Source organism: Phalacrocorax carbo, chromosome 10 (assembly GCF_963921805.1).
Source record: "Phalacrocorax carbo chromosome 10, bPhaCar2.1, whole genome shotgun sequence".
NCBI lineage: Eukaryota > Metazoa > Chordata > Aves > Suliformes > Phalacrocoracidae > Phalacrocorax > Phalacrocorax carbo.
Window position 1 is genome coordinate 6,162,555 of NC_087522.1, and position 25,988 is coordinate 6,188,542.

General features: G+C 43.2%; 1 protein-coding gene across 2 annotated transcripts in view; it reads left to right on the forward strand.

Moving 5' to 3' along the window:
* Window positions 1-25,988, forward strand: part of MAD1L1 (mitotic arrest deficient 1 like 1) — a 381,515-nt gene that overhangs the window by 206,569 nt on the left and 148,958 nt on the right. For both annotated transcript variants that reach the window (XM_064461586.1, XM_064461587.1), the window contains 2 exons: window positions 243-331; window positions 9,026-9,116. In XM_064461586.1, the coding sequence (XP_064317656.1) occupies window positions 243-331; window positions 9,026-9,116 (180 nt within the window). The remainder of the gene's footprint in view (window positions 1-242; window positions 332-9,025; window positions 9,117-25,988) is intronic.

The following is a 25,988-nucleotide window of genomic DNA, read 5'->3' on the forward strand; positions in this document are numbered from 1 at the left end:
AACAATCAACTTTCTGTGCCTTATCTATCTTGGAGAAGATGTTGGGGAAGGCAAAGGGATTGCAATGGGAAGCAGGGTTAACCAAGGTTTTGACGTTCAACACATGAAGAGTTGTGCTTCACATCTGTATCCTGAGAAAAGTCTGAACTGTGCAGAACATCATGATTTCCTCCTCTTCCCATTGCTGTTCATATGTCCCCCTTATTAGTACTGGAGGAACTAATGCCTTTTCTCTTCTGCAGCTGGAGGTGGAGATGAAGGTCCTGAAGTCTCAAGAGTGCACAGCTGAGCAAAGTACCGTCATTACCAAGGAGGAGGTTGACACTCTCAGGTAGGCAAAGCAAAGGGAAGGCTGATAAGAGTCTACTCTTTTCAGCGGAACTAATGAGAAGGTAAATGCCTAGGGTGGTTTCACTGCCTGCTCTGGTTATTGCCATCTCGTGGTAGAGCAGCAGGTACAGGACCACACCATGCTACAATGCACGAAAACGTATATGTGTAGAGACTGCCTGTGTACGTAGGCTGCCTGCTCTTCGGGGAACAGCATGGTAGCATTGATCAGAACATGTTTTCCTTGTATTTCTGAATAGGATGTTCTTTTCCCAAGCACACTTTTTACTCTCCCACCAGCTTTTATGGACAGGAGAAATCCATGAAGCATTAACAGAAAGCCTCAGCCCCTGATCTTTCCTGCATTTAGATACTTTATAAGCTTTTTTATCTTTTGGGAGGCTGCAGGCTCTTTTAATGTTTGGGGTCTCTTGCACTCAGATAATTTATAAGACTGGTTCCTGCGTCACTATTCCCCCTGTTGACTTTCTTCCCTGTGGAAACAGCATTGCTGTTTGTTTCTTATTTTGACCAAATCTTGACTGTAAATACAAGATCTGTTGGCATGTGTGCAAAGAGGTTTAGAATACAGCTTTTGTAATACTGATGTGCTTGTAGCACTGGAGATAAAAGAGGGATGTTTCCCCTCGTGCATTGCTGCAGATGGCAGAGGGGTACCTGTTGTGATTCAGTGAAAGGGAAGTTACAAAACAGCATTTCAGCAGAGAATACATGAGCGTTTACAAAAGGTACAGTGAAGCTAGACAACCTTTCCATGTATTTATTAAAGCATTTACAGTTTCCATTCCAAAGCAGGTGACACAATAAATTCTGAGAACAGAAAAGTTCATCTGTTTCTGAATGTTTAATAAAGTTCCTTTTATTTAAGTTGGGCAAATCAGACCTTGACAGGCTGAGTTTTTTATTCTCAGCTGATGTAAGACTTTGGCTGGAGTTTCGTTTCTTAATTCTCTTATATTTTCAGCTCCATCACTATAAAGCGTTACTGCCTCTTAGGACTGAAAGCAAGATTTTGCAGCAAGCAGAATCTTGCAAAAATCAGAAATTACTGGCCTGTACATTATGACTTGGCTCTTGTGCTTTGCCTATGGAGCTTGCTTTACGGCTTTGAAAGCCCAGCTCCGTAGCAGAGGGGAGGTGTTTGAAAAAAACACGTGTTCAGCTAAGCTATTTCAAAACGATTTAGGGTTGTACACCCAATCTTAGGGACTCACTCCTGAAGTATAGTTCCCTCAAGGTGGTGTAATAGTTCTGAAGACCCAAGGCATACATCTCCTTTTTATTCTATCATATGTTTGAGTTCTGGTAGAAGATAATGTGCTATGGCTTCCCTTTTTCAGGAGGATAAACCTGTCTCCATCAGCTTTTGCATATTGTGGATGTGTGTTTGACAACATTCATTCAGGTTTTTCCTTTGCTAAGGCACACTAGACCCTCTGAAACCTGATGTTTATACTGCTGCAGAAATATCCAGCACCTCCTCGGCAACATTAAACCCGTCACTCCTGACTAATTTTATGCCTCTCTATCAGTAAAGCCCAGCATCCTGTTTGCTGTCTTCTGGGAGCTGAAGGTTTTCAGAGTATTTCTGCAGCACCTCCTCGGTCTCTCCCTCCCTGGGTTGGAATGGGCTGCAGCGCCCTTTCATGTAGGAGATGTTCAGTCTCTCTATTTTCACCTCCAAGACTGATTATTCGGTGTTTATCTTCACTGAGCAGCATTTGCCATCTGTTAACTGAGCAGCTTCAGGAACAGCGTGTGTAGGGGGAAACAGCTGGGTTGCCACATAGTCCAGGACCACTTCAGATTGCAGAAGGCTCTTGGCATTGGGCTAGAGATGTCTGGCTTTGCCCTGAATTAAAACCTGTTCCCTGGGCAGGTACAAGCGAAGCTCGCAAAGTACCTGCTTGTTACGGTGTTGTGGTGTTAGGTTCTGCTCAAAGGTAGCCCTAAAACCCTGTAGATAATGTTTTATTCCTCTCTCTTTTTTTGTTTTTAAAGAATTTCTTTGACTAGTAATCTCATCTCTCTCCCCCTTTCATGAAATTGTGTCAAAGCCTCCACACAAAGTATGACAGAAACACCGGCCTGTTCCTAGTAAAGCTGTTGACGGTGCGGAGCTGTTCTCCAGTGATGAGCTGTACACTGAAAGCTGTTTCAGCAAAGAGGCTAAGCTTCCGCAGTTGTTTCATGGTGATATTTTTGTCTTTTCTTCTCTTTCCCATTTCGGTAGCACATGCTCCTGAGGCTACGGATGCACACAGGCCACAGTCCCAGGATCTAATTCCAGGCTGGTTTTTTTGTTGCTTTTTACTGAACCACTTTTTGTTGTTACGGCTGATTTAAATACTTGTCCCAGGCCCCGATACTAGTCATTTAGCTACAAAGCTGTTCCAAAAAGCATGGATTTGTTTGGTTTTAATCACTCTTTTCACTGCTCAGCTCTGACAGAAAATGACTTGGTGCAAAGTATTCTCTTTCTGCTGGAGCTCTCTTTGCTGGAGAGCTGGTAAGCCAGTGCCTGTTCCTTCTTCCTTACTGTTGGCTACTATTGCTGCTTCAGGTGTCTTCTCAGAGTCTCAGGCACTCCATTCAGCATTGCAGAATCGACTTCATAAAGATTTTTTTCTTACGTTTCTAGACTTAAGCAGTCAAAGGATATGCTTGGGCCTTATTTTGTGTTTTCTGGCTTTTTCTGCATATTGGACAAGAAACTGGGCCAAGTTTGTTCCTCACAGAAGAGGCTCCTTCTCAAAGGAGTGCAAAATAAATCACTGTTTTCCCCCAGGTTTTGGGGGTTCAGGAATAATGTGCTCTAGTCCATGCCAGAACATTCCTCGTGCCTCAGCTGGATGCGTCCTCTCCGTACAGCAGAGGCGAACTGGGTAGCTGTGATTAAAGAAAAGAAGGGAGGAGAACAGAGATTAGCATGGGAAGGGATTAAGTCTGCTGTGCTCGTCCTCCTCCTGTGTCCTTGTGGGCCTCAGCAGGACTGGTTTACTCAGTTTTACATAGCTGCTAAGGAGGAGCGAGCAGCGTGAGCTCCACTGTTGCTCCTTCCTTCCACAGACCGCTGCCAGAAATGAATTCTGGCAGAAAACGGGGAAGAATGCAAACTTTCAAATTGGAAAGTGGGGAAAGAAACGCCGTGGCTTATGAGGGAGTTATTTCCATTTCTGTGTTTTATTGTGGCCTTTGAAATCCCATTAACCTACAGTATGATGTGTCTGCTCTTCTGGACTGAGCCCAGCCTCTCCAGTTAGCTGCTGTCATGAAGGAATGTGAAAAATAAGAGGAAAACCAGCAGAAGTCAGCGAGGGGAGCCTGCAGAGCAGGAATGGACTGTGAGCCTCCAGGCGTTTCCATATACACCTGTGGGTAGAAGCTAACTTCTGATAACAAAAGCAGGAGAGACATAAATGAGAAAAAAAAATCCATGTTAATCCTTTGAATCTGTATTCACCTCCTGTGAGAGAATGAGAGCTTTTAAAAATATATCTTTTGTCTCATTTTTCTTTAGTATGGAAAGCAAATTTTCAGCGAGAAACTTTAAAGACTTTATCAGTTTTTCCTCCTTCTCCTGAGAACAAAGTGCTCTTTCGTCAGACCTTTTATAACTCTAAATGTGAAACTCTCCCCCAGCATCATCATTTCTGAAGAGACAATAAAAGCCAGTGCTAATGCTGTCATTTCTCACATTTCTTGCTGCTCCCTCTGAAATCATATTTGTTTATATTCTGCAGATCTTATGAAAAGTGGTCAAACTGTTGAGTTCATGCACTGTGGGGTAGAGCAAAGCAGAGAGCATTTAGGCATTAACACCTTTCAGAGGGAAGGTGATAACTGTGCAGAAACTAGCATTTCAGAACCTATAAATAAAAGCAATATATTTAAAAAGAACTTCACTAAAGACTTAAGTGGCAACAGCTGAAGGACCTTTTCAGCTGGAACAAATCCGAACTTTTTCTTGCTGCTGTCAAACTGCAACCCCAGTAAATCCTAAATGTTTTTTGTGGATTTAGTGACTGGGTAGAGTTACAGTAATTCAAAAGAAATTCATGTCCTTGCCAACGCCTATTAGTCACAGTTGCTGGAATTCTGTCTGCTCTGCTCCTAACACCATCTCAACGCCATCTGGATCCCTTAATAGCATCTTCCCAACACATACATTTTCTGCTCCATTCAATAGCTTCCCGTTCAGCAATAGCTTTTCCACATGGCCATGTCCTCTTCGCAGATGGGGCCTCCGTGAGACATGTCCTCATCGACGGTATCCACGCTGCTCTACGGGCGATCACAATACACATCCAAGAACACTAAAAACAAATAAAAGAAAGATAAAGGGGTGGGGAGTTGTCTCTGGTCAACTCCACTGAACAGCTCTGGACTGAGAGAGACTTTTGGAAGTGCCTAGTTGCTGTTGAAAATCAAACAGATTCTTCTTCCTTTCTAAAATAGAAACAGCCTGGCCTTTCTAGCAGCCATCGCTCCTCATCCAAGCTCTTTATAGATAGACTGAACGCACATGGTGCGGTGCCTCCTGACTCTCGCAAGTGTCATTTCAGGAGACATGACGCTGCAGGGTTTTGTTTTGGTTTGTTTTTTTGTTTGTTTGTTTTTTGTTTTTTTCCCCCTCTCCTCTTGTTTCCCCTTCTAATTTGGAACAGCGAAACATGCAGGGGAGGCAATATAAAGCTCAGTTTCCAAAAGTGGGAAGATCCACAAGTCTGAGCAAATGCCAGATGAATCTTTATTCTTGCACTAAATTTGATCTTATGAAAGGCTGTGGAGAAGGCTTGAATTTACCTTGTGCCTGTGGAGCCTTCAACTGTGGGTTAAGCTGTCCGCATCTGATGCAGGAAAAGACTTCAAGAAATGTGAAGAGATCTTTGCCAGAGTTTAAATATTTTCATGTTTTCAACCCCCTGTATGGAAAAGAAGTTGGTAAATTTTCCTGAAATTAATCTGAATTATTTTTCCCTGTATCACAAAACTTGAGAATGGTGTCAGTATTTCAGAAAGTAACTGATGTTTCTTCCTTCCTAGTGCCACAAGGCTGCTTTTAAAACGGGCACCAGCGTTCATTCCAGGCCAAGCATTAAGTTGATAGATGGTTGTGCTGTACCCAGATGTTTCCGTGCTCTACTTTTTGTGGTTCTCACATGAATTTATCTTGGATTGTCCTCCCTACCTGAAAGTTACTCCCATACGTAACAAGTTGAGGCATGCAAATTGGTGATAAAATAGCATCACATATCTTGTGTAGACGTCCCTGGACAGAGCGAGCGCAAGATGCATGCAGACTAAGGCTGCCTTTGTGGATGCTGGTGCATCCAGAAGCAGTACACTGTTGGCCCTGTACCTGAATTTACGTATGAAAAATTCAAGTGCCAAGCAAGTAAATATTTTTCAATATTTGACTGCCATATCTTAACCACCAGCTGCAAATGCTTTGCTGTGTTTATATATAGATAGGATTTCCCTTGCTTCCCTCTCTTTGCCATTGGGAAGAGCTCCCCAGGGCTGGAAAGCAAAGCTAGAATAGCACAAACTGTTTGCTAATGGTTCTTAATGCTTTCCCACTGGAGATCCAGGACACTTAACTGTTAAAAATAGGTTAGAAGAGGGATAAGGAGTGAAAGCACTGGTCAGTCCTAAAAACCTCTCTGGTGCAAAGAGATTACAGCAATGTTCCCGGTCCTCAGCACAGAGGAAGGAGCAAGTTTTATGTCTGAAGGAGAGCAGAGCGGAGGCAGCGTGGAGGGGAGCTCCCCATGCCTCGGTGGGCTGACCTTCCCCCAGCGCACAGCGGGAGGCCCAGTGCTGTGTCTGGAAAGGACACCCCAATGACACCCAAAAAGCTGGGGTACTGGGAAGGAACAGGCATCTGAGGGATGGGCCCAAGGGCAGGCTCAGGGGGGAGAGGCTGTGAACTTCAGCCACGCTCGCAGGCGTTTTCGCATGTTCTGCCGGTTGCAAAATGCGCGGTCGGGGTATGTCTGCTCCTGACTGTGAGCGCCCGGGCTTTGACTCGGTGCTCTTTCTTCAGTGGGGCACGAAGGGCACAAACAAATTATTAAATCTTACAATTGCAGGTGAAATAGCACAAAAATATGACGACTTAAACCTACCCTTGTTACGGCTCGCTGGCGTCTCGGATCTTTGTGAAGCGTCTGCCATGAATGGTTTTTAAAGGGCATCTAAGAGGCCTGAGCTTAAATCTCCACATGGAGAGAAGTTCTGCAGGCAGATAATGGCAGTGTCACAGCTTATTTGGGAGGCTGGACAGGGAGAAATTTGTTGTAAATTAAAATTCAGCATGTCAAGTATGGAGAAAGTACTGAAGAGGGTCCTGCGTCTGGCTCTTACCTTTCAGTAGCTGCTGCACTGTTGTTCCTCAGAGAAAAATGTTGCTCTTCTTGTGGCCTGTTCTGCAATCCATTTAGAAACACGCCGTTAAAAGCATTAATTTCATTTTGAATTTCCATTTTTTCCGACCTTTTCAGTCTCCTGCTTCTTCAGCATCCTCCACCCCCGCTAGCTTTGTGTCTCTTCCAGAAATTATTGATGATCTTTTTTAATGGCCTAGACAATGCTAAAAGCTGCTCCTCGGCATTTTAGAAGCTTCCAAGAGTGAAAAAAGATGATACTTTATAATATCTGAAAATTACCAGCAGGGGTCGGGCTTACAAATAATTTAAGCAATTCAAGCTGCATATTTATAAAGGAGACGTTTCTCTGCTGAACGTGTTGTAGATCAACCAGCTCCTATGGAAAAGTTTGTAACTTCTGCCCAGTGAATAGGGGACACGACTTCTTCGTTGTATCTGAAATTCCTGTTGCATAATTTTGAGATGTTGACAGATGGGTGCATTGTTCATTGTCATGGTGCAAGGATTTTCAGCTTAACTAAGATAATTTAAAAGTGAGTATTATCAAGCAAGATAATTAATTTTTTAAAAATATTCTGGAAAAGGATCCTGAGAAAATTGAATAGAGAACAGTGTTAATATGCATTAGTTGCACAGTTAATCCCAGGAAGTTAACATGCAAAAGGTGAGGTTCTTGAAGCAGCATTAAGGTTTTTGTACTCTGTACTTAAACGCAAGCAAAAATGTTATATCAAGCATTTTATAATAATATCTCCTGCCTAACAAGTTTGATAGAGTTCTCTAAAGGATTCAACAATCACTTGGCTAAGGCTAATACAGTTGATACAATATATCTGACCTTTCAAAAAGCTTTGAGCCAAAGGTCACAAAGAAACTTTACTTTGATGGAATAAGAAAGAAGGTTCTTCACTGGATTAACAAGAATGTAAAAAAATTCACAGAGGGCTGGCTGTCCCACTGTACCGTCTGCAGCGGTGGCCGGTGGTGGATAGGGCAAAGCTACCGGGGTACTTTGCCAGAAGGCTCTCCTAGCTTCTAGCGCCTTGCCCCCAGGATTTCCTGAGCCAGAGATAATATAATGTCTTTCTACTTTGTAAAGCTTGCTGCATTTTTCTTCCATTAATTTGCTTATGTAACACAAAGTTAAAAGATGGAAAATCGAAGAATAAATGTTGTTTTCACAATATTGAGGGTTTCCCACTTGGTCCTAGAGGGGTTTTTATTGGGAACGTGTTGTCCAACACAAAGAGGAGTTTGTGAATAGTGAGGTGACAGAATTAGAGATGATATTAAATTATTCAGCTTATCAGACTGGTCAGAGAAGAATCTTATGATGCTGCTCAAGATAAGAAATGAAGTTGTAAGTCAATAATTGCAAAAACCATGCACATAAGAGAAAACGCCTTTACTTTTACTCCCACAGTGGTGGGCTCTAAATTAGTTGTTATCGCTCAAGAAAGAGATCTTACATTATTGTGAATGGTTTTCTAAAAATACCAGGTAAGTGTTCAGTAGCTAAAAAGACAAATGGAATACTAGGAATTAGTAGAAAAGATGATGAGAACAAAAAGGAAAGCCTCATACCACCAAATCATCTGAGTGCTGTTTGTAGTTCTAGCTTTTCTCATTGCAAAAAGTATATATAACTTGAAGAACAACAAGGAAGGGCAATAAAGATGAGCAGAAATATGGAAAAATCCTTGATGTGAGGAAAGCCTAAATTGAGATTCTTCAGGAAATAATAGAAGAGGCCAGTAAAGTGGTATGGAGAGGGGAGCATGGTACGATTCTGCACTACTTTTCATAGCAGAACTAACAGGCACTCAGTGAAATAATCAGGTGTGAAGTATAAAACAACATGAACTAATTTTTCTTACAGCACATAATTAAATGGTGGAACTTACTGCCAAGGAGTGTTGTGAAGGCCAAAAGTATAAATCAGATCAAAAAGAGATTTGATGCACTCATGGGGATCTTAGCTGTTGGTGGTTACTAAACATGGTGGTCTAGATTCAGTCTGTTGTTCAGGAAGTATCTAATTTGGATTTCCTTTATACTTTATACACAAAAATATTTATGTATTTTAATATATTGTTACAAATTTTATTTTCATCATACAAACTTTTATCTTCTATTCATACATGTTATCTGCCTCAGTAGTGTAGCTTTGTGGTACTGAATGAAGGAATAATCTGATACTGCTTGTGATTTCATGTTTTACTTGATTATTTGTGGTGGGACTATGCAAGGACAGTGTCTCTTAACTTTCCCTTGTTCCTCAGGCTGAAAATTGAGGAGCTGGAAGCTGAACGCAGCAAGCTGGAAGAGGAGAACAGATCTCTGGAAATGAAACTGGAGAAGCTAACTCTGCAGGTAGGAACTGTGGAGGTCCAGAGCAGCTGCAGAGCCTGACGCGGTCCCTTCGCTATAGCTGTTCTAACGGATGAGCCAGAATGCTCACAGCACGCAGCTCCACTTCCCTCAGCCTGGGCAAACTGCTCCGAGACACTTATATCTCTGACCGTGTTATTGGCGTGTTTTGATGTTAGATGCCGTCACACAAATGCAGTTGTCTTTTTCGATGCCTGTGCCCAGAACCTCTTCTTTTTCTTATTGGAGCCTTAAAAACTGTTCCATTTTAAGCAACTCCACTGCCATAAGTTGTCTATCTCCGAATTAATTTGTGCCAGAACAGGAGTGTAGACAGGGACTAAGAGCGCGAAGCTGACATGAAAATTTGAGCTCCCTTCGTACTGAAGGCTCCACTGCTGCTATCAGTTTCTGGAGTGCCACCAGTTTGTGGCCTCATTAGGTAGTCGTTTTCCAAGCCAGGAAGCATCCGTGCTGTTGAGAGGATGACATGGCAGGATCTCCAGACCACAGACACGGAGAGCAGAAAGTGTGGAGTCAGAAGGACGATAGGGTGTGTTTCTTTTGCACTTTACCTTTTCCTGAGGTAGCGCTGTCCTATATGGCAGAAGGTCCTCAGCTTTTCATTCTGGATAGATCCCTGAAGTCTCACCCTCCCTGAAGGAGGGCAAGGACACCTACAGTTGAGGGGACTGTCTATTCAGCCAGCTGTCACTCTGGGAACAGCTTTCGCTTGCAAAGGAGGGGCATGGGAGTTGCTTCAAGCTTTTATAGTGTTTCCTGTTTGAAAGGTGCTGGAGCAAACAAGAACCCGAGCCTGGTTTTTTAATCAAAGCCCACCCTGCTATGAACAGTGTTCTCTCTCCCTTCTGTTCTCTCTGATATGCTGAACAATTCGGCATTGTAGCATTTCATTCTCTTAATTTTTCTTTCGTTCTCTCGTCTTTTTTTCCATTTTCCTGTAAATTGCTTCATGGCAGAAAACCTGCAAGTTTGAAATTACCCAGATTTCAAAAAGACCATTGATTTTATCTTGACACCTATTAGAGGCAAATCAAATCTTTTTTTTTTTATTACCAATTCCTAGAGACAGGGGAAGTGACAGCTTTGATAAAGCAGGGAGCTAAGAGCTGCTGAGCATCTCTGCTGAGCCATGTTTAGTGTGAAACCTGTCACCCGGCTCTCCTTTAATTGGGTTTCAGTCATCAGAAGGAGATGAAAGGTTTGGGCTGGTGTTTGGATGCTTAGGTCTCCAATAAACACAACAGCAGCTTTCATTTCAGAGCAGATTACAGCTCACTCAAGTCACATTTAATCTGCCAAAGTTGTCTTGTAATGGTTGCTGGGCTTGCCATGAGGGCTTGACCAGAGGAATTCCCTGTTTTCTCTGTGATACCTGGAGATGCCTTGCTTTGTTTCCTTCTACTTCTCTTGACATTCCAAAGCGCCAAGCTTTTTAAATTGCGCATTCAAAGTGGAAAGGTCCAAAGTCTTCAGTGCAGTCTTGCTAACTGTTTGCCTTCTGGTCCTCAGTAGAGGAGATCAGCAGCAGCTACCATGTGGATAGCTGAGCTTTCCCAGAATAGAAAAGTAATGTGGTGATAGGAACAAGATGGGACCTTCATACGGTGGTAAAGCTACTATGCAGTAACAGTTGGACTGTTCACCAAAAAGGCTTTGAAAGCTTGTCCCAGGATGCCCATGATGTACTCACTAATGGTGCTCCCTGTTTGAATATGGTGGTGTGCAGGTCAGGACTCTGTGGAGGGAGTGGGGAAGAACAGGAATGACCTGCAAATAGAGCAGAGTAAAAATTATATGGGAAGGATGAGATAACATGTAGGTGTGCAGAAGGAGAAGGAAGGTGGTAATCTGGTTTAGGACTAGGAAAAGAGAAATCTGCCAGTCCCCCAAAAGGCTGTGAGCTGAATTAAGGTAATCATGCTCTTATATCTGCTTTGCCAAGACTGAGGACGCGGCTTTAATTCTTTATTTAACAGGAGGTAACTCCCCTGCCTCAGCTTCTCACTCTACTTTTGTCTTAGAAGAATGGCTGCCAAAAGCAGCTTCTCCAAAGGAGGAGGAGTAGAGAGGTGAGCATAAATATAGGAGTATGTAAGCTGAATGCTAAAATGTCATTATTGTTCAGTATGTGCCCAGCTGAATGGTCAAGATTTCAGAATTCCTCAGAGGGGAAAACGTCAGCCTTCCCATTTTTTATTCACCTTGAGAATCAAATATCTTGGCAGGCTAAGCTTAGAATGACTTTTTTATAAACACATTGGAAGAATGTTCCTTACAGTGGGAACACATTAAGTTAAGGATGAGCTTAGAAATTCACCCCTTCTATCAGTGCTGAGCAAATACACTGAAAATATTATACATTCAGATAAGATCACTGAAATGTTGCTAGTTTGACATGTTATTTACTCCCATCTCTGAAAGAAGTCACCGGGAAATGATGGGTTAAAATAACTTCTCTTTATCACAAAGAGGAAAAAAGCACAAGACAAACTTTATATACAGAAATTTTATATACAAGGAAATTTTACTGAACAGAAATATGATTGAAGTTACAAACATGGGAAAAGCATGGCATCAAATCAAATAAAGGTGTAAGAGAGTAGGGAATGACATTAAACAAGGTAGGATGAGGGCGATTTCTGAGAAATCTTTATCTGCAGTTTCTTTTTTAAAATAAAACCTCTGACTTTTTGGTATTGTATCTACTAAATGAAAGATACATAGCAGGGAGGTATTAAAGTTGTGAATTTGGAAGAGGAAGAACCAGGATGCAGAATTAAGACTTTGCTTTACACTGGACCGGACTGAAGTCCATTGAGTTCACAAAGCCATGTGTGGTGAATGAAATCTAGGGAGATACAACTAATATTTGGTAACTAAAACCGTCAAAGTTCGACTGTATCGATGTGTGGAAAGGAGTAAAGTCTCAAAAACGTTTGCCTCCTTTCACATCCTTTTGTAGGCGAGTATTGGCACGTGACTTTTGCTCATCTCTGCTTTGGCTGCTGATACCAATAGCCCACTTTGTGAACTACAGGACCCTGATGGACTGGCCAGAGGGCAAGCGAGCATGTGAAAAGGTGCTTTTGTGTTAGGTGTGTGATTCACGCTCGCTGAGCTCGGTATTAGCAAACAAAGAAACTGAGATACTGATAGCTATCCACAGCAGTGTATATAACATCTGACATCTGACATCTCTTTGTATTCTGTGCTTGTGTGGGGACAGCTTGAATTATGGCTGAAGGCGCTTTCCACCTCCACACACCCCTTCTTCCAAAACCCCTTGGCTCTTGACACCTAGCTACAGGCTGCATTGATTTTCCTTCACTGGTATAAAGACTTTAGCATGGATATTACTCACTGGTCAGGTCTTTACTGCTGATAAAAACCTCAGATTACAAAAACACAAGAAATGTTGGGACTGTAGAGAAATGACACCCTGCTGAGGGTGCCTGCCCATCACCCAGGTCATTATCTTAAGAAAAACATTTGAACTGTGGCTTAGGAGAGGGATCCAAATAATATATGAAAAGAGCGCGTTTAACCAGACGATTTTTATATCCTCTCCTCTACCCTTCTTTCTTTCATTGAAGCAAAAAAGGCTTCCAGGAAAGCAAATGCACTGTTACTGCTTGGCCTACGGTGGGCAGACTTGCTGAGATTTCAGTGAAGGGGTTGGTTTGTTTAGTTATCTGAAACGAACTGGACCATCTTCATGAGCTGCTGGTGGAAAAGCACAACTCCATGCCAAGAACAAAAGGGACTGATCAAATCAGTGCTTTTCGGATAAAGTGGGAGGAAAGACTTGTGAGGAGTGTTCAATTAGCATTTCTTGCTGCTAGGAGCCTTGTGTTTACAGGCAACCAAGCGGATGTGAAGTGTTCCTTATGCAAATACTACTCTCCTGCTTTTCCTGCTCTCCTCTACTCTCCGAGCTGAAGGAGAAGAGATTCTTCAAGTTTGGCTGCTTCAAGGAAGATTGATTAAAATCAGCTGCAGTTTGACTTAATTGGATCCATATGCTTGGAGAGGGAGCAGGACTAGTTAGAAGTCCTTGTAATTAGTTCACAGCTGGTTGGTGAGAAAAATGAAGCTCCAGTTAGAGTTCAGATAAGTGGATCTGTACAGATAAAAGGCAGGGAGATGTTGGTTTTTATACTGAGATGTGTTTGGGCTTGAAAATCACCTCTAGTCCCATAGCCAAGCTAGCAGCCTAATCCCTATGAGCTTGTGCATGTGCTTTTATGGGGCTAAATGGAAGGAGTGTTTATTTTCTTGCTTGTTTATGAGTAAAAGGAATCACCTGTGGATGCTGGCGGTCAAGGAAATGTGAACAGGGACACAGAAAGCTGGGAGAGCATCTCAGGGACTCAGTGAGACCCTACAAGGTTAGTCTGGCTGCGTGAAAGGTTCATGATTTGGCACAAACTCTGATCAATTTTCAGTGTGATGCCCTTGGTCACAGTAATAGGTGTGTTAGCCTTTCTGCTGGTCAGTAATATAACAGCAACACTCATAAAAATGCAATCTTATTCACACATATTGAAATAATTTATTTTTGCCCATTATCTCAAAGAGCTTGGAAAGAGTGGACTGGCTGTGTGGAATGGGGACAGTCATCAGAAGCCTTTCCCCAGCCAGAAGCTGGTATTTATGCTAAATTTTGCTGTTGGAATAGAAGGGACTAAATTCCCTATTACGGTGTCCATGAAGGAGCTGCCTGAGAAAAACATGCTAAACATACTAACGAGGTCATGCTGACATGACTTTATTAATGTTTTGAGGTGTTCGTTAATGCATGTGCAGTATTTCCTTTCTAAATGTCTACGTTTACTATTGTTATCGACTAATTTTCAATTTAAGATATTAATCTGGTTAAATTCAATCTTGGTTTCTTCCAGGCTTTAAATTGATTATTCTTGCACAAATTAAAAGCGTAAACCACTTGTCCACTTTGGTGGTAGTTGTGTTTTAGCTGTAATGATTTGAAGATAAGAAGCAAGCAAGTTCTGCAAGCAGAAATGTTATCATTTTTTTAGTAAGAGTAGCTGATATAATTGGTGAAGTTAGATACAAACAGATTGGATGCCTGAAAGTTTGTCCTATTTGTCTACTTTAGGTCATTTTAACTGGTATGCCTAAGCTAGCATGGACTTGTGGTGGTTGGTCCCACCAAAGCAGGAGGCTCTGTGCCCAGGAGGCTCTGCAGGGAGAGGGGGTGGCTGCTGTGTGCTGTATTAGGTTCCCAGGAGTCAAATGTCCACCGACAATGAAGGTGCTGGGGCGTTCAGAGTGCTCTCGTGTTTCTTTTTCCCCTTATCTCTGCAACCTTTGTGGTTGGGCTAGTCTCCCTCTTATCCTAGGGCTGTGTTTTGAGGGACTAACAGAACATCTGGGAGCTGTACCCCTCTGTGTGGTGGACAGGGAACGTTTCTCTTTAAGCATTAATGACTCATTTTATAGTTAGGAATTTGGCAGCCGGGCAGTAACTAGCTTGGAGTTAAGAGCCCAAGGCAAAGTTGAGGTCATTTAACAGTCTAACTGTTCATTATGTGACCAGTGAAGAATGATGAATGAATCATTTACACTGTTATAAAACTTAAAGGGACACTGTCAACCTTTCAAGGTTCCCTAATTGACCTCTCAAGTGCCCAAGAGTCTTCTTCCTGGATTATTTTCATGCTTTCCCTTTCACAAACTTCCTGTACTTTCTCCCTCATCTGTGCATGCTGAGGTCCACGCTAGCCTCTGTGACACAGCTGGTCCTCATCGAAAACCTCAGGTGGTCAGTTTAGCCCTTTTTTTTGGGGGGGGAAAAAAAAAAAAAAAAAGGCTTCCTTAAGTGGGTTTGGGCAAACTGCTTGGTCAGGTATAGCTTTTGGCAAGGTGTAGGAACAAATTTAAATCCTTCAGAGGGATTTAATTATGAGATAGAATAGCTGAGAACGTACAGCATGAGACAGAGTAAAAAGAAGATGAACTAAGCAGAGAAGTGCAGGTCCAGTCCTGCAGAAGGTTGTATCGTATCGTACTGCCCGGCTCATCCAGTACATTGAGTTTCAAGGGAGTGTGTGCAAGTGGACGGGGAACAGAGTGATCTGTGATCCTTTCTACAGACTTCTGGAGTTTCTCTGCAAAAGCTTACCTTTTACAGGCAAAGATTACCTTCTAAATTTCACACACTGCAGCAGGTCTTCGCTGATGCAAGGAAGCGTGTATCTGCTCAAGTGTGTATTGGCAGAGACCACTCTGGGGGTCACTTCGCAGTTTTGCTCAAAACACTGATGAAAAACACATGTAATAAACATCTATGTTGCCTTGGTTAAATTTATACCATTCCTATTAATTACTGACCCAACAGCTCAAGTCTAGCACAGGCATTTCACTCGGGGATTGGCATTCCTAATTCTTAGCCTCATTGCAAAGATATTTGCAGGTGTTTGCAGCTCCCTTTACACTTTCAGGAGACTCCCCATGACCTAAATGCCTCTACCACTCCCTGTAAGCATATAACCTAGATATCATGGGTACCCATTTATGACAGATCAGGGGAGTGTGATGCTTGCATAGAACATTGGAGAATGCTCGCGTAGCAAGTCAGCTGTGATTGCAGCAGGGGCCGAATGAATCTGGTACCGTGGGTAACAGCAGCCCTGGAGATGGTGTGGCACAGGCCATAACATGCCAGGGTTAGAGGAGCACCATGGAGTCCCTGAGCGTGTACTCTGGTGGTTAGCATGAGCAAAGACCTCTGCTGTTACACCTTCACTGCAATTATTGCTTGAGCTAGTTAGGTTAAAATATGGTCAAATGACTTTGCTGTGTGGGTATCTCTAGTGTTCACAGTGAACTGCGAAGGGTATATGCTAAAGTGCTACCCAAGTGAAAGTGAGGGAAAAGAACTTCTCCTATAATGTACCTAGAAATTGTGCTAAAATTATTATATGTGTTATTTGGGAGAAAACATCATCTACCTTGTGCCATGTGGATTAGGTACTGAAGAAATTCCTAGAACCGGTGTAAAATGGAAGGAGCGCAGAACCTGCTGTGTTCCAAGTCTTGAGGGCTACAGGACACTGAATTAGCTGGGGCTATGCAAATATTTGTGCATGTTATTTCTGAATACATCGCATTTATTAGAATTATCAGGAATTAGAAACATTCCATGGGAGCAGATGAGAATTATAAAGATGTCATCGAGTTGTAGATTTGTCTTTAGGTGGTTCAAGGAGAAGCTGTTTCGTGGCCTCAGTGGCCCTGATAAATGTGGTGTGCAAAGCGGACGTCGACTAAAACAAGGACACGCACAGTACAGACTTGCTAATGTTTGTTAACATCAGGAACCAGGAGTGCTTAGATTCACATTTGTGCAGGGAAATTTTACCAACATGCCCCTTAAAAAAATTTTTTTAAAGGAATTTGCACATTGAATATTCAACACCTGAAGGTCTATAAATTTTACTGCCAGAGCTAACACCGTATTGTTTATTTCATGCAGCACCTTTCTCGAAGTTCTGCAGAAACTGATTAACATTTGCATAATACATTTAACACAAAAATCCATAATAAATTCATTAATGTACTTCTGCCACTATCTCTGAAAATATCAGCAGTTGTGTGGCATCACACAGCTCATTAGATGAGCAGAAGGGGAAGGAGGGTGAGCTCTGGATTTCCTGAACAGCTCTGAAACGGAAAGGTCAGTGCACTAAGCGTCAATGCCGGAGAGCTCAGAGAAAGCAGGGAGAGAACTGGGACAGGGAAAATGTCCCACTGGAAAAAGTTGCTGTACCAGTAAACATGAAGCACAAACTTGAAGAGGTGGCATCTGTGCTAGAGTAGAAAAAACCGATGACGAGCACAAAATGCAGATGAGGGTGCTGCTACACTGGGGGGGAGGGGGGGGCTCGTAGGGTGCACGTGTTCTGCAGGGGGCAAACACCGAGAAATTGTTCAAGTCCTGCAGTGGTACAAGAAAGCTGGCTTGAAACGAGCCCTTCTTTTCTGAACACCTACTGCAGGATGAATGTGAGGTTTTAAAAGTTGTGCAAGGCTTGGCTGTGTGGCAGGGGGTCACTAAACCACTAAATCTGGGGGTTAGTCTCTGTGTGTGTACCACTTTCATGATGGAAAGTATGGTGACAGAGGCACTGCTCTGTCAGTGTTCCTGTATGATCAAAAGAGCAAGGATGTAAGAAAACGAGTAATTTCTGCTACAACTACATGCTCAGGCACACACTTGTGTTTATAAAATGCCCCACCCAACATAAAATGCAGGCTGATGAAGTAGTAGTAAGTAGCAACTACAGAAGGCTCCTGCGCAGGAAGAGCGTTTCACTGATTCCCTAGCATCATCCTGCAGGTGAAAGCCAAGGCCGAGGAGACAGACACAACCATTTTAAAAAGAGACTTCACTTTTTAGTTCCTCTAATCTTATTTATCACACAGCAAAGAAAAAGCAAGGTTTCAGGAAACGATAAGAGTGACTGTCCCTTTATAGTTTTCTGTTTTTTCTCTGTAGTCATTTGATGGCACAAATTAGTTTCCAATTGTTCTTTCTTCATTTTCTGTTATTCTTCTGCTGCTTTGAATTCTGCTGCGGTGTCACAGAAACAAAACAAAAATGTCGTTTAGACCCATATAGGGAAAACAGTGCCTGGCAAGGTTTGTTTACTGAAACTTTGTGCTTTTTCTCAGATTTCTATGAATATTGTGTCCATAAGTTACGGCTCCCTTCACATTTGGCTTTTAGCTTTTCATTACTCATTATCATTTCAGCCTTTGTTTGATGACCCAATTACTTTCGAATTTTTGATTAAAACAAAGCAATAGGTCACAGTTTCACGCTGCCCTTGTCTTTGCCACTTCTTCTGTTGTGGTCTGGCGTTTTGCCACCGGTCTATGGAAATTCAGTTTTCAGTAATATTCTTAAACGGTTTTATCCTTCTGATAAGGAGACTCTGGTTACAGTGCAGGATTTTTCCTCTACTACTTGGTATGCGGGCAACTCTACACCGTTTCTAAGAGACAGAAGACCAGGATGTGTTACCCAGATTATGGGAAAGAAATGAAGTCAGAGTTTGGCCAATTTTGTGCGTGTGTGTGTGTGTGTGCGCATGATGGGGAAGAGAGGAAATCTGCCTGTTTCATGTCACAGTGAAGAGTGGGCAGCAGTTGTAATGACGTTAAGAGGAGATGCTCTGAGCTGAGCCGCTGGTGGAGATGGCAGTGTGCTCCAGAGAAACACATTTTCTTTATGTGACCTCTGTCAGGGGGATTCAAGCGTGTGAGATGTTGATGTGTTATCTTACATATCTCAGAACCCTTCCCTTTGATCAGACCGACCTACGGCCTATTTGATGCCTGGAGGCGGAGATCTACATAAAGAAAATGTGTTTCCCCTAAAGAATTTTATTAAATAGTAGAAAGGAGACTTGATATGTCTCTATCACTCAAACACTTGGCATGGAGCAACTCGATCTGCAGTCCAGGGTTGCTAGGGATCGGAGCTCGTGATGTGCCTGGGGAGACCCAGGTGTGTAAGCAGGGAGAAGTAACACCCCAATGCCTGAGCATCTCTGCCAGTGCACCGCAAATGCAGTCAGATCATGATGCCATCTCCTCCCAGTCTAAGTTTCCAAATTTGCCTCAACTTCCATTTGCTATTGTTTGATAAGACTCAAGAGAGACATGGATCCAGATGAGTCAGAAAAAAGTAACTGTTTTTGAGAGTTTTCCTACCTAGATTTGAGACACAGGTAACAATAGAATGGAAAACTATGCCTAATTTAGGTAGAAGGGCTGCTCTCTTTAAATGAGATAGACAGTCGGGATGGCAGAATTGGAATGCTGTGGAAGGAGCATCTTCTTTGTATCTTTTTTTAAAAATCCGTAGCACCACGTGAGGTGGTGCTGTGTGTACAAAGGAGCGGTGGTGTCTGTAAAGCCCAGTTGCGTTAAATACAGATGGGAGGGTTCCCAGGTGATCCATCACATCTGTGTTTACCCAAGCACGAGGCTCAGCTCATCAGGAACACGGCTGCTTCCCCTGATCAACATTTAAACCCCACGTATCTTAAATAATACAGAAGCTGTTCCTGTTCTTTGCATTTTTGGCAGGGCATGTAAAATGAAATAAAAAGTCCCTGAAAACGATTGTGCGTGTTGGACACAACATAAGATGTTCAGCTGAGATTGTGACCTTTCAAAAGCAGTGTCTGTATTTTGAAAAGGGGGTTCATTGTGCTTCTGGCTCTAGTAAGATGAAAAACTTGAAAAACCAGTAACGTGAAGGCTGCACAGCAAAGATGAGCTCCACAGAGATCCTCTCGTGTATTTTTGGTTGTCTTCCAGTCGATACATCCTTTCTCTCTGTGCAATACTACCACAGTTGCAATCAGTAGTAATTACAGAAATTTTCTCATTTTTGCGAGTAGGGGGATGTGAAAAGCTGTTGGCAGGGCAGTCTCTGCAAGGGAGCTCAGCTGTGGAGCTCCTTTCCCTCTAGATCCATCACAGCTAGAGTGGCTGACCTTAAGGTTATTTCCCTAGGAGTCAGGGATTGCTCATAGGTTGATCTGTTCACTGTGCAAGAAAAAGTGTGATTAGATCTGTGTGAGCTATTATGATTATTATTATCATGGTGGAGCAGCCTGAACATTTAAATACAGCATCAGGGAATTTAATGTTATTTATATATATATAAATATATATATCTTTGCAGACAATCAGTAGAATGCATGCAGTTGTATTTATATGTAGACATCACTTAATATATATGGGTGGAAAATAGGAAACATCACCCAGATTGTTTCAGCAGAATCAGACTGGAGTGGGGTCAGAGGGACGGTAAAGATGGCCAAACGGAGAGAGAAATAACTGCTTGGGAGGGAGAACAGATGGAGGGAGTGGGCTGGGAGTGCTCCCCTGGACATGCTGCAACCGTGGTGGTTGTCAGGCTGTTCACTTAAGGTTCACAGAAGTTGCAATGAAGGAGGTGGCAATATCGTAGACATTCATTAGGATCCTCTTCAGGTGGATGGTGGGAAGGAATAGTGATTGTATGCCATATGAAATGGTTTCCCTGGTGCTGCCTAGTGCCTATGCTGTGGTGGCACGTAGACACTAACTTCTGGTTCCAAGTAATCTGAGGATTGAATGTACAATGTCTTTTGGCTTTTCTGCTTTCCCAGGGTCTCTGATATCTTCCGAGTGCGATGCTGCTGTTGCCACTAACTGCTTAGAAGATAGATCTGCATCTGCATCTGGAGATTTTTGTGTGGTCCATTCTCTCAAGCATCCTAGAGAAAAAAAATGGTGGACATACTGCAGAACAGACCTATTGGTCAATTCACCTGTCTGTTCCTCCTGAACCTACCCATTCACCCCCCCGATCTCAGCTCTTTGGCTATTCTGTTCAACTTAATGCTCTTTACTGATGTTGCATGCTTCCAGGGGATCAAAAAGGTAGTCTGAGTCCTTTAGATATGTGTGAAAGTTAGAGATGATGCCCTTCTACCGATTTACTCAATGATAGCATGAAAACTTGTTACTGAGCGTAGTATTTATTTCTAAAGTATCTATTTTTTTAGGCAGTGAGATGAAGATAATGTTGAATTCACTGCTTGGAGCAGTTAACTCAAAGCCCTTCAGAATCCAGTAGGTTGCCCCATAGCCATTCCTCTTATTGTTTCAGTTATCCATAAATCTCTCTTATTCTTGTAAATTCTAAATGAAGAGATGACTCTCCCCATCTGGAAAGATTTCAGTGCTGCTTGAAGTCTCCTTGTACTGGCAGAAAAAGACAATTGAGCTTTGAGCTTGAACTGAGAGACAGATAAGATCACCAGGAGATTTCCACAGCAAATGCAGAATATATTCTTCTCTAATGGATTCTTAGCGCTGTCTGGCAAGTAATTGAATTGCTTGGGTAGGAAGGAATTGGGGACTGGGTTGCTTTTTTTTGTTGTTGTTGGGGAGGTTTTTTTGTTTTGTTGGTTTTTTGTTTGGTTTTGTTGTGGTTTTTTTTCTAAGCTCCCAGATTTTGTGAGGGTATGAAGTGAAAGGTGGTTTCTTTCCGTGATCCAGGATGACTGTCAGACTGAGAGGAAGCTAATTAAAATGTCACTATATGTGCATGAGGGTGATTAGGGAGAAAGAACTGATGACATCCTTGGTTCAAGGGACTTGCCTGTGTCTTTGCTTCTATCTACTCACTGTGAAATCTGCAAGTAATTCATGTTCTGGGGGTAGGAATGAGGCCACTGGGTAAATCTGGCCTCTTTCTCTCTCTGGAGTAAAGCAGAAAATAAATTAAATCCATTCTTGCTCGACTGCAATTACTAAGGCAGTCTCACTCCAGCTGGGCAACAGCAAAGATGCTGTTTCCTGCTGTCCCATCGTAGTCCACGCTGCTGCGCTCAGTGTCGCTGGACCAAGTGCTAGGAGAGGTTAGCACCGGGTCATCTGGGAGGTTTCCACGGCCCGTCTGTTTCAGTGCATAGCATGTGAGGGGACAGAAGCAAAGCAGCGTCCTCCTCTTTCACATCCTTTTGTTTAAAAGTACGAAGTATGTCCTGGTAAGCCAAGGGAATGACGAGAGAGATAATAGCACACACTTTGGTATATTCTTTCTAAACACTGGGATGGCAAAGAGGTGGTCCAAGCCATACAGCCTGCATCATTGAAAAACACTGAACAACAGCAGAAGAAAAAAAAAAAAGGATGATCATCAGGGAAATTGCTATAATGGTAAGATAATTAGAACGCAGAATGATTAACATTAGTCAGTGTGCTGCATTGGCAAGGACTATGCAAGTTGAGATAATAGGCCTCTTCCATATCAAATGTGTGGTTTTTCAGCATTTGGTTTAACACTTTCATGTGACTTTAATAGAGTTTACTGAAGCAGGCATTCGGTTCTCAAGAAGCGTTGCATGGTACTTCTCTTCTCCTATGGCTACTAGGACTTCCTTGTTTTCCCTTTTGTGTCTACTGATTATGAAGGACAAAATCCACTCTCACCATGGAGTCCTTCCCCATTGCTCTGAATGACAGCCAGTCATGAGCTCCCAAGGTGTGCTCTTTCTGTTGTGTCTGATGAAAGTGGGCTCCCCTAAGAAAAAGCCTCTCTCAAGTGTTTGAGAAAATGGTTGTCGTCTTCTCTAGGAGAAAATATAAGGATTCAGGAGACTCAATACTGACATTCTCTTCTGAAAAAGACTTATAAATGCCTAAAGCATCAAAAGCCCCTGCCTGTTCGTTATCTTTACCCTAATGGTTGGAGGGTCCCCCAGCCGGCCCTCCTCTGTGGCCCCCTGGCAAGTTCTTCTGTTTTGTCAAGACTGAACTGGTGCAAGAAGCTGGATTTAGCACCACATTTAATCACTGGTTTTCTTGCCTGATTGAGTTTGGAGCAGAACTTTGAATACAGAATTACTTTAGTGAAACCCTCATGGTCTCCCATCTCTACCAGTTGTTGCAGACCGCTGAACATTTGTTCTCCTTGACTACTAGCAACTCCACTTGCTCATGGACCAGGTCATTTGACATTTTGTCTCCTTCCATTTCCACTGGTTGCTTCTGACTGGGCTTGTGATATTTTTCCAGGATCTGCTTTCCCCTTGCCATGCTTAGATGGTGGCTGGTGGCTGCTGTCTGTGTTGGGGCACTCGCAGTAGCGCAAGCTTGGCTTTTCCCCCCATCTCTGCATGATGCGGAGATCCAAATCCCTGTTTGGCATATCCTTCCTTACAGCCAATAAAATCTGATGGTACTTTGTGGCAGAAAACCCCCTGACCCTCTGTAATGCTTTTCTTCCTCTCACCTCTTTACTATGTAAATAAAAAACATTTTTTCCCTTAAAGCATGGAAGAGCACACCGCCCAAATTCCCCCTCTCTGCTCTGGTGCGCAGCGTACGGGGGCCCTCCGGTCCCTGCAGGAAAGGGCTCTTGGAAGTGAACTGCAGTCACGCAGCTGTGCAGTGAATATGTAAAGAGTGTTTCTTGTGGTTTGTATTTTGTGGATTATTTTCTCCTTCTGACCCCACCTCAAATGAAATTCCTGCACTTCATCCATTCCTCTGGGTTGGGCAATCAGCAGATACGATCGAGGTCTGTAAGGAGGCAGTGGTCTGGCATACAAAGCAGTCGCATTAGGACTGAGGAGCCAGGACTAATGGGGAACAGGGCTGGTAACACAAGACAGAGAAGTATGGCAGAAAAAGATTCATTAGGGATCAGATTCAATAACTGTAAAATGATGAGAAGTTTATGATCAAAGGCTTACTTCAAGCATTTTAATGTCACAGGCATTTAATCCATTTAAAGCAGATAGATAAGGAGTTAAGTGAAATCTACAGCAGTCATCTTTCTGAGCTGTTTATGAACCTGTTACAGGCTACAGATCACTGTGAAAGGCACAGGATGGATGCCTGCTCTAGTAATTGAATGGTATATAACGGGCTACCAGTCCTTACAGGCTGATTTACATATGAGGTTGGTAAAACTTAATGCAAAGGCTTGTGGTTTGTCTTAGGAGCATGCATGGCTCCTCAGCTATTTTTAATGTGTATGTTACTAGCAAGAGTATTGAATGAGGGAAAGGGCAGGATTATTTTAAAACCTTTCTGTGCCAGGGTATTTAATTCCTAGCGGGTGTATCTTCTCTGGAAGTAGCATCAGTATAGGCCGTTGTAGTGATGAGATTCACGTGGGCTCTGGCACCTGAACCACCGTGCCATCTACCATAGGAACTGCACATCTGAAAAGAACAGGTGGGGGCAAGGGGGCACAGAAGTTGTTTCTCATCTTTTCCTTCCAGTGTTGGACTTGTGCCACCCTCTGTCCCTCTCTTGGCGACTCTCCTGGGTTAGTTAACTTCCTTCCCAGCTCTTCTTGCCAAACACTTAAAAACTCTGTTTGGACGGTTGGATAGCACTTTGCCGCGTGCGCCCATGGAGCGCAGCATGCTCTCAATCGCTGTTTCTCTCTAGCTTTTAGCCACCTGGCCACTATGAATTACTTGAAGCCAATTACAGCTGGAGTGCTGTGTGTGTCTGCAGACTGCACCTTTTTCTATTTCTCAGGTAGGTGTTCTCCCCTTCAGTGCTCCTCTCCCAACGCACACACGCACGGGTTTATACCGTAGCTACAGCTCCTGTATCCCGCATACTCCTTCGGTACAGGAACACTTTCCTTTCACACACACTTTCCACAGCTGTTGAGAAGCAAGCAGAGGGGGCTCTTTCTCTACTCACAGCTCGAGGCTTGTTGAGCTGCTGGAAGCAAAGTAGTCGCTGCTGCTTCTGCATTGTTTAAGGCCGTGTTACAGCACTGGCTGTGCGTGATGCAGTCACGGTAGCAGAGTTGCTATCAAGCTGGTAGGGAACAGGGAGAATTTCCAAGGGCTCTAGGCCATCTTGTTTTCTGCTTGCACAGAAAGTTGCTGTCCCGCAGTGGTATTGATTAGTTTTAAAATAGGGAGGTGATAAATGGAGATTTCAGGTGGTTCTGGTAGATGTGACTGCAATGGATGGAGGTGTTTAAATTGAGCCTGGAATATCTTCCCCTACCTCATGCTGGTGTTCTTGCTCATCCCAGGAGCGTTCTGCTGATGTCTAGCAACAGCATGGTCCCATGGAGGGGCCTTCTCAGCTCCCTTCACTTGTGCTTTGCACAGGAACTGTTTCCATCCTCTTACTCCAGCTTCTATCCCTCACACTAGCTCCCTTTTTGCTTTGATTTTTGGGATGCCTGTCACAGTTGCTCAAAGGGTGGCGCGTGTTTGAGACAGACTAGCTAAGGCCGAAGATTTCAATTCCCTTGCAGCATGCCACGGCAGCCAGAGCATAGATCAGATTTTAAGCAGCCTTGGGTCCACTGTCTGTCTGCATGTTCCCATTTCCTGAGGGAGAATTGGAAAATATTTTGCTTGTTTGAAAATAAATATAATTTGTCTTTAAAATTTTAGCACTAGCAGCCAAATCTCTCCTTACTCCACTTCTGTGTTGCTCTTCAGTGTCCCTGTGTTTTTTCAGCTACTGTTCTTTCCCAAGAGCTTAGAGACTGAGCACTTGAGAGCTCACTTCTAGGGAGTAATATATAAAAAGCTGGATTTTAATTCACCTTCTGCCTCCAAGTACCTTGTTCTGTGAGGGTGCCCATTGGACACTCTCTGTTATCACATGACTATTTCAGAAATGACAGTGATCTGGACTAGCAGCAGCTGTCCAGACGGGGGATGGCAGCGCAGCAAAGCCATCTATGCACAATAAGAGTAGTGTCCCACTTCCAACCCTGTGTCATGGACACAGGAACAAGTCAGTAATTTCCTGAAAACAAAGGTGGGCTGGTTGCTGTGATGCTCGCTACGCTGTTGTAGCAGCCTAGCAAAACCCATCCCTGACAGAAGCAGAGATCAGCAATAAGGTTGTCACAAGCAAAAAACCCAGGGTTCAGGCTCTCTTGTTCACTTATTTATAAATATTTGGTCAAGGAAGCTTCTTTTGGAAAAGTAAAACCTCCCACGTAAACGTTCATGAGGCGTAGAGGCAGGAGAGAAAGCCCAGCCGCAGCAAGAGGAAGATGGTGCTACAGCAGAACCAGAGGGCTGGCAATACCGAAAGGTTTCGGGGTGTGGCCGGTTTTATCGGCACTGCATGGCTCTGGCAGGCAAAAAGGAAGATGTTACAAATCCTGTCTCTGTGGTGTGTATCACAGGGCGTGAGTAAGTGGTTTCTGTGGAATTTATGGGTAATTGCCCTGAAACTTGGTCCCTAGTGCTGTGAAGTAGATGCTCAGGGCCTTGGCTGTAGCAGCCTCTGTTGACGCAGTGTGGTTTGGAAAACACA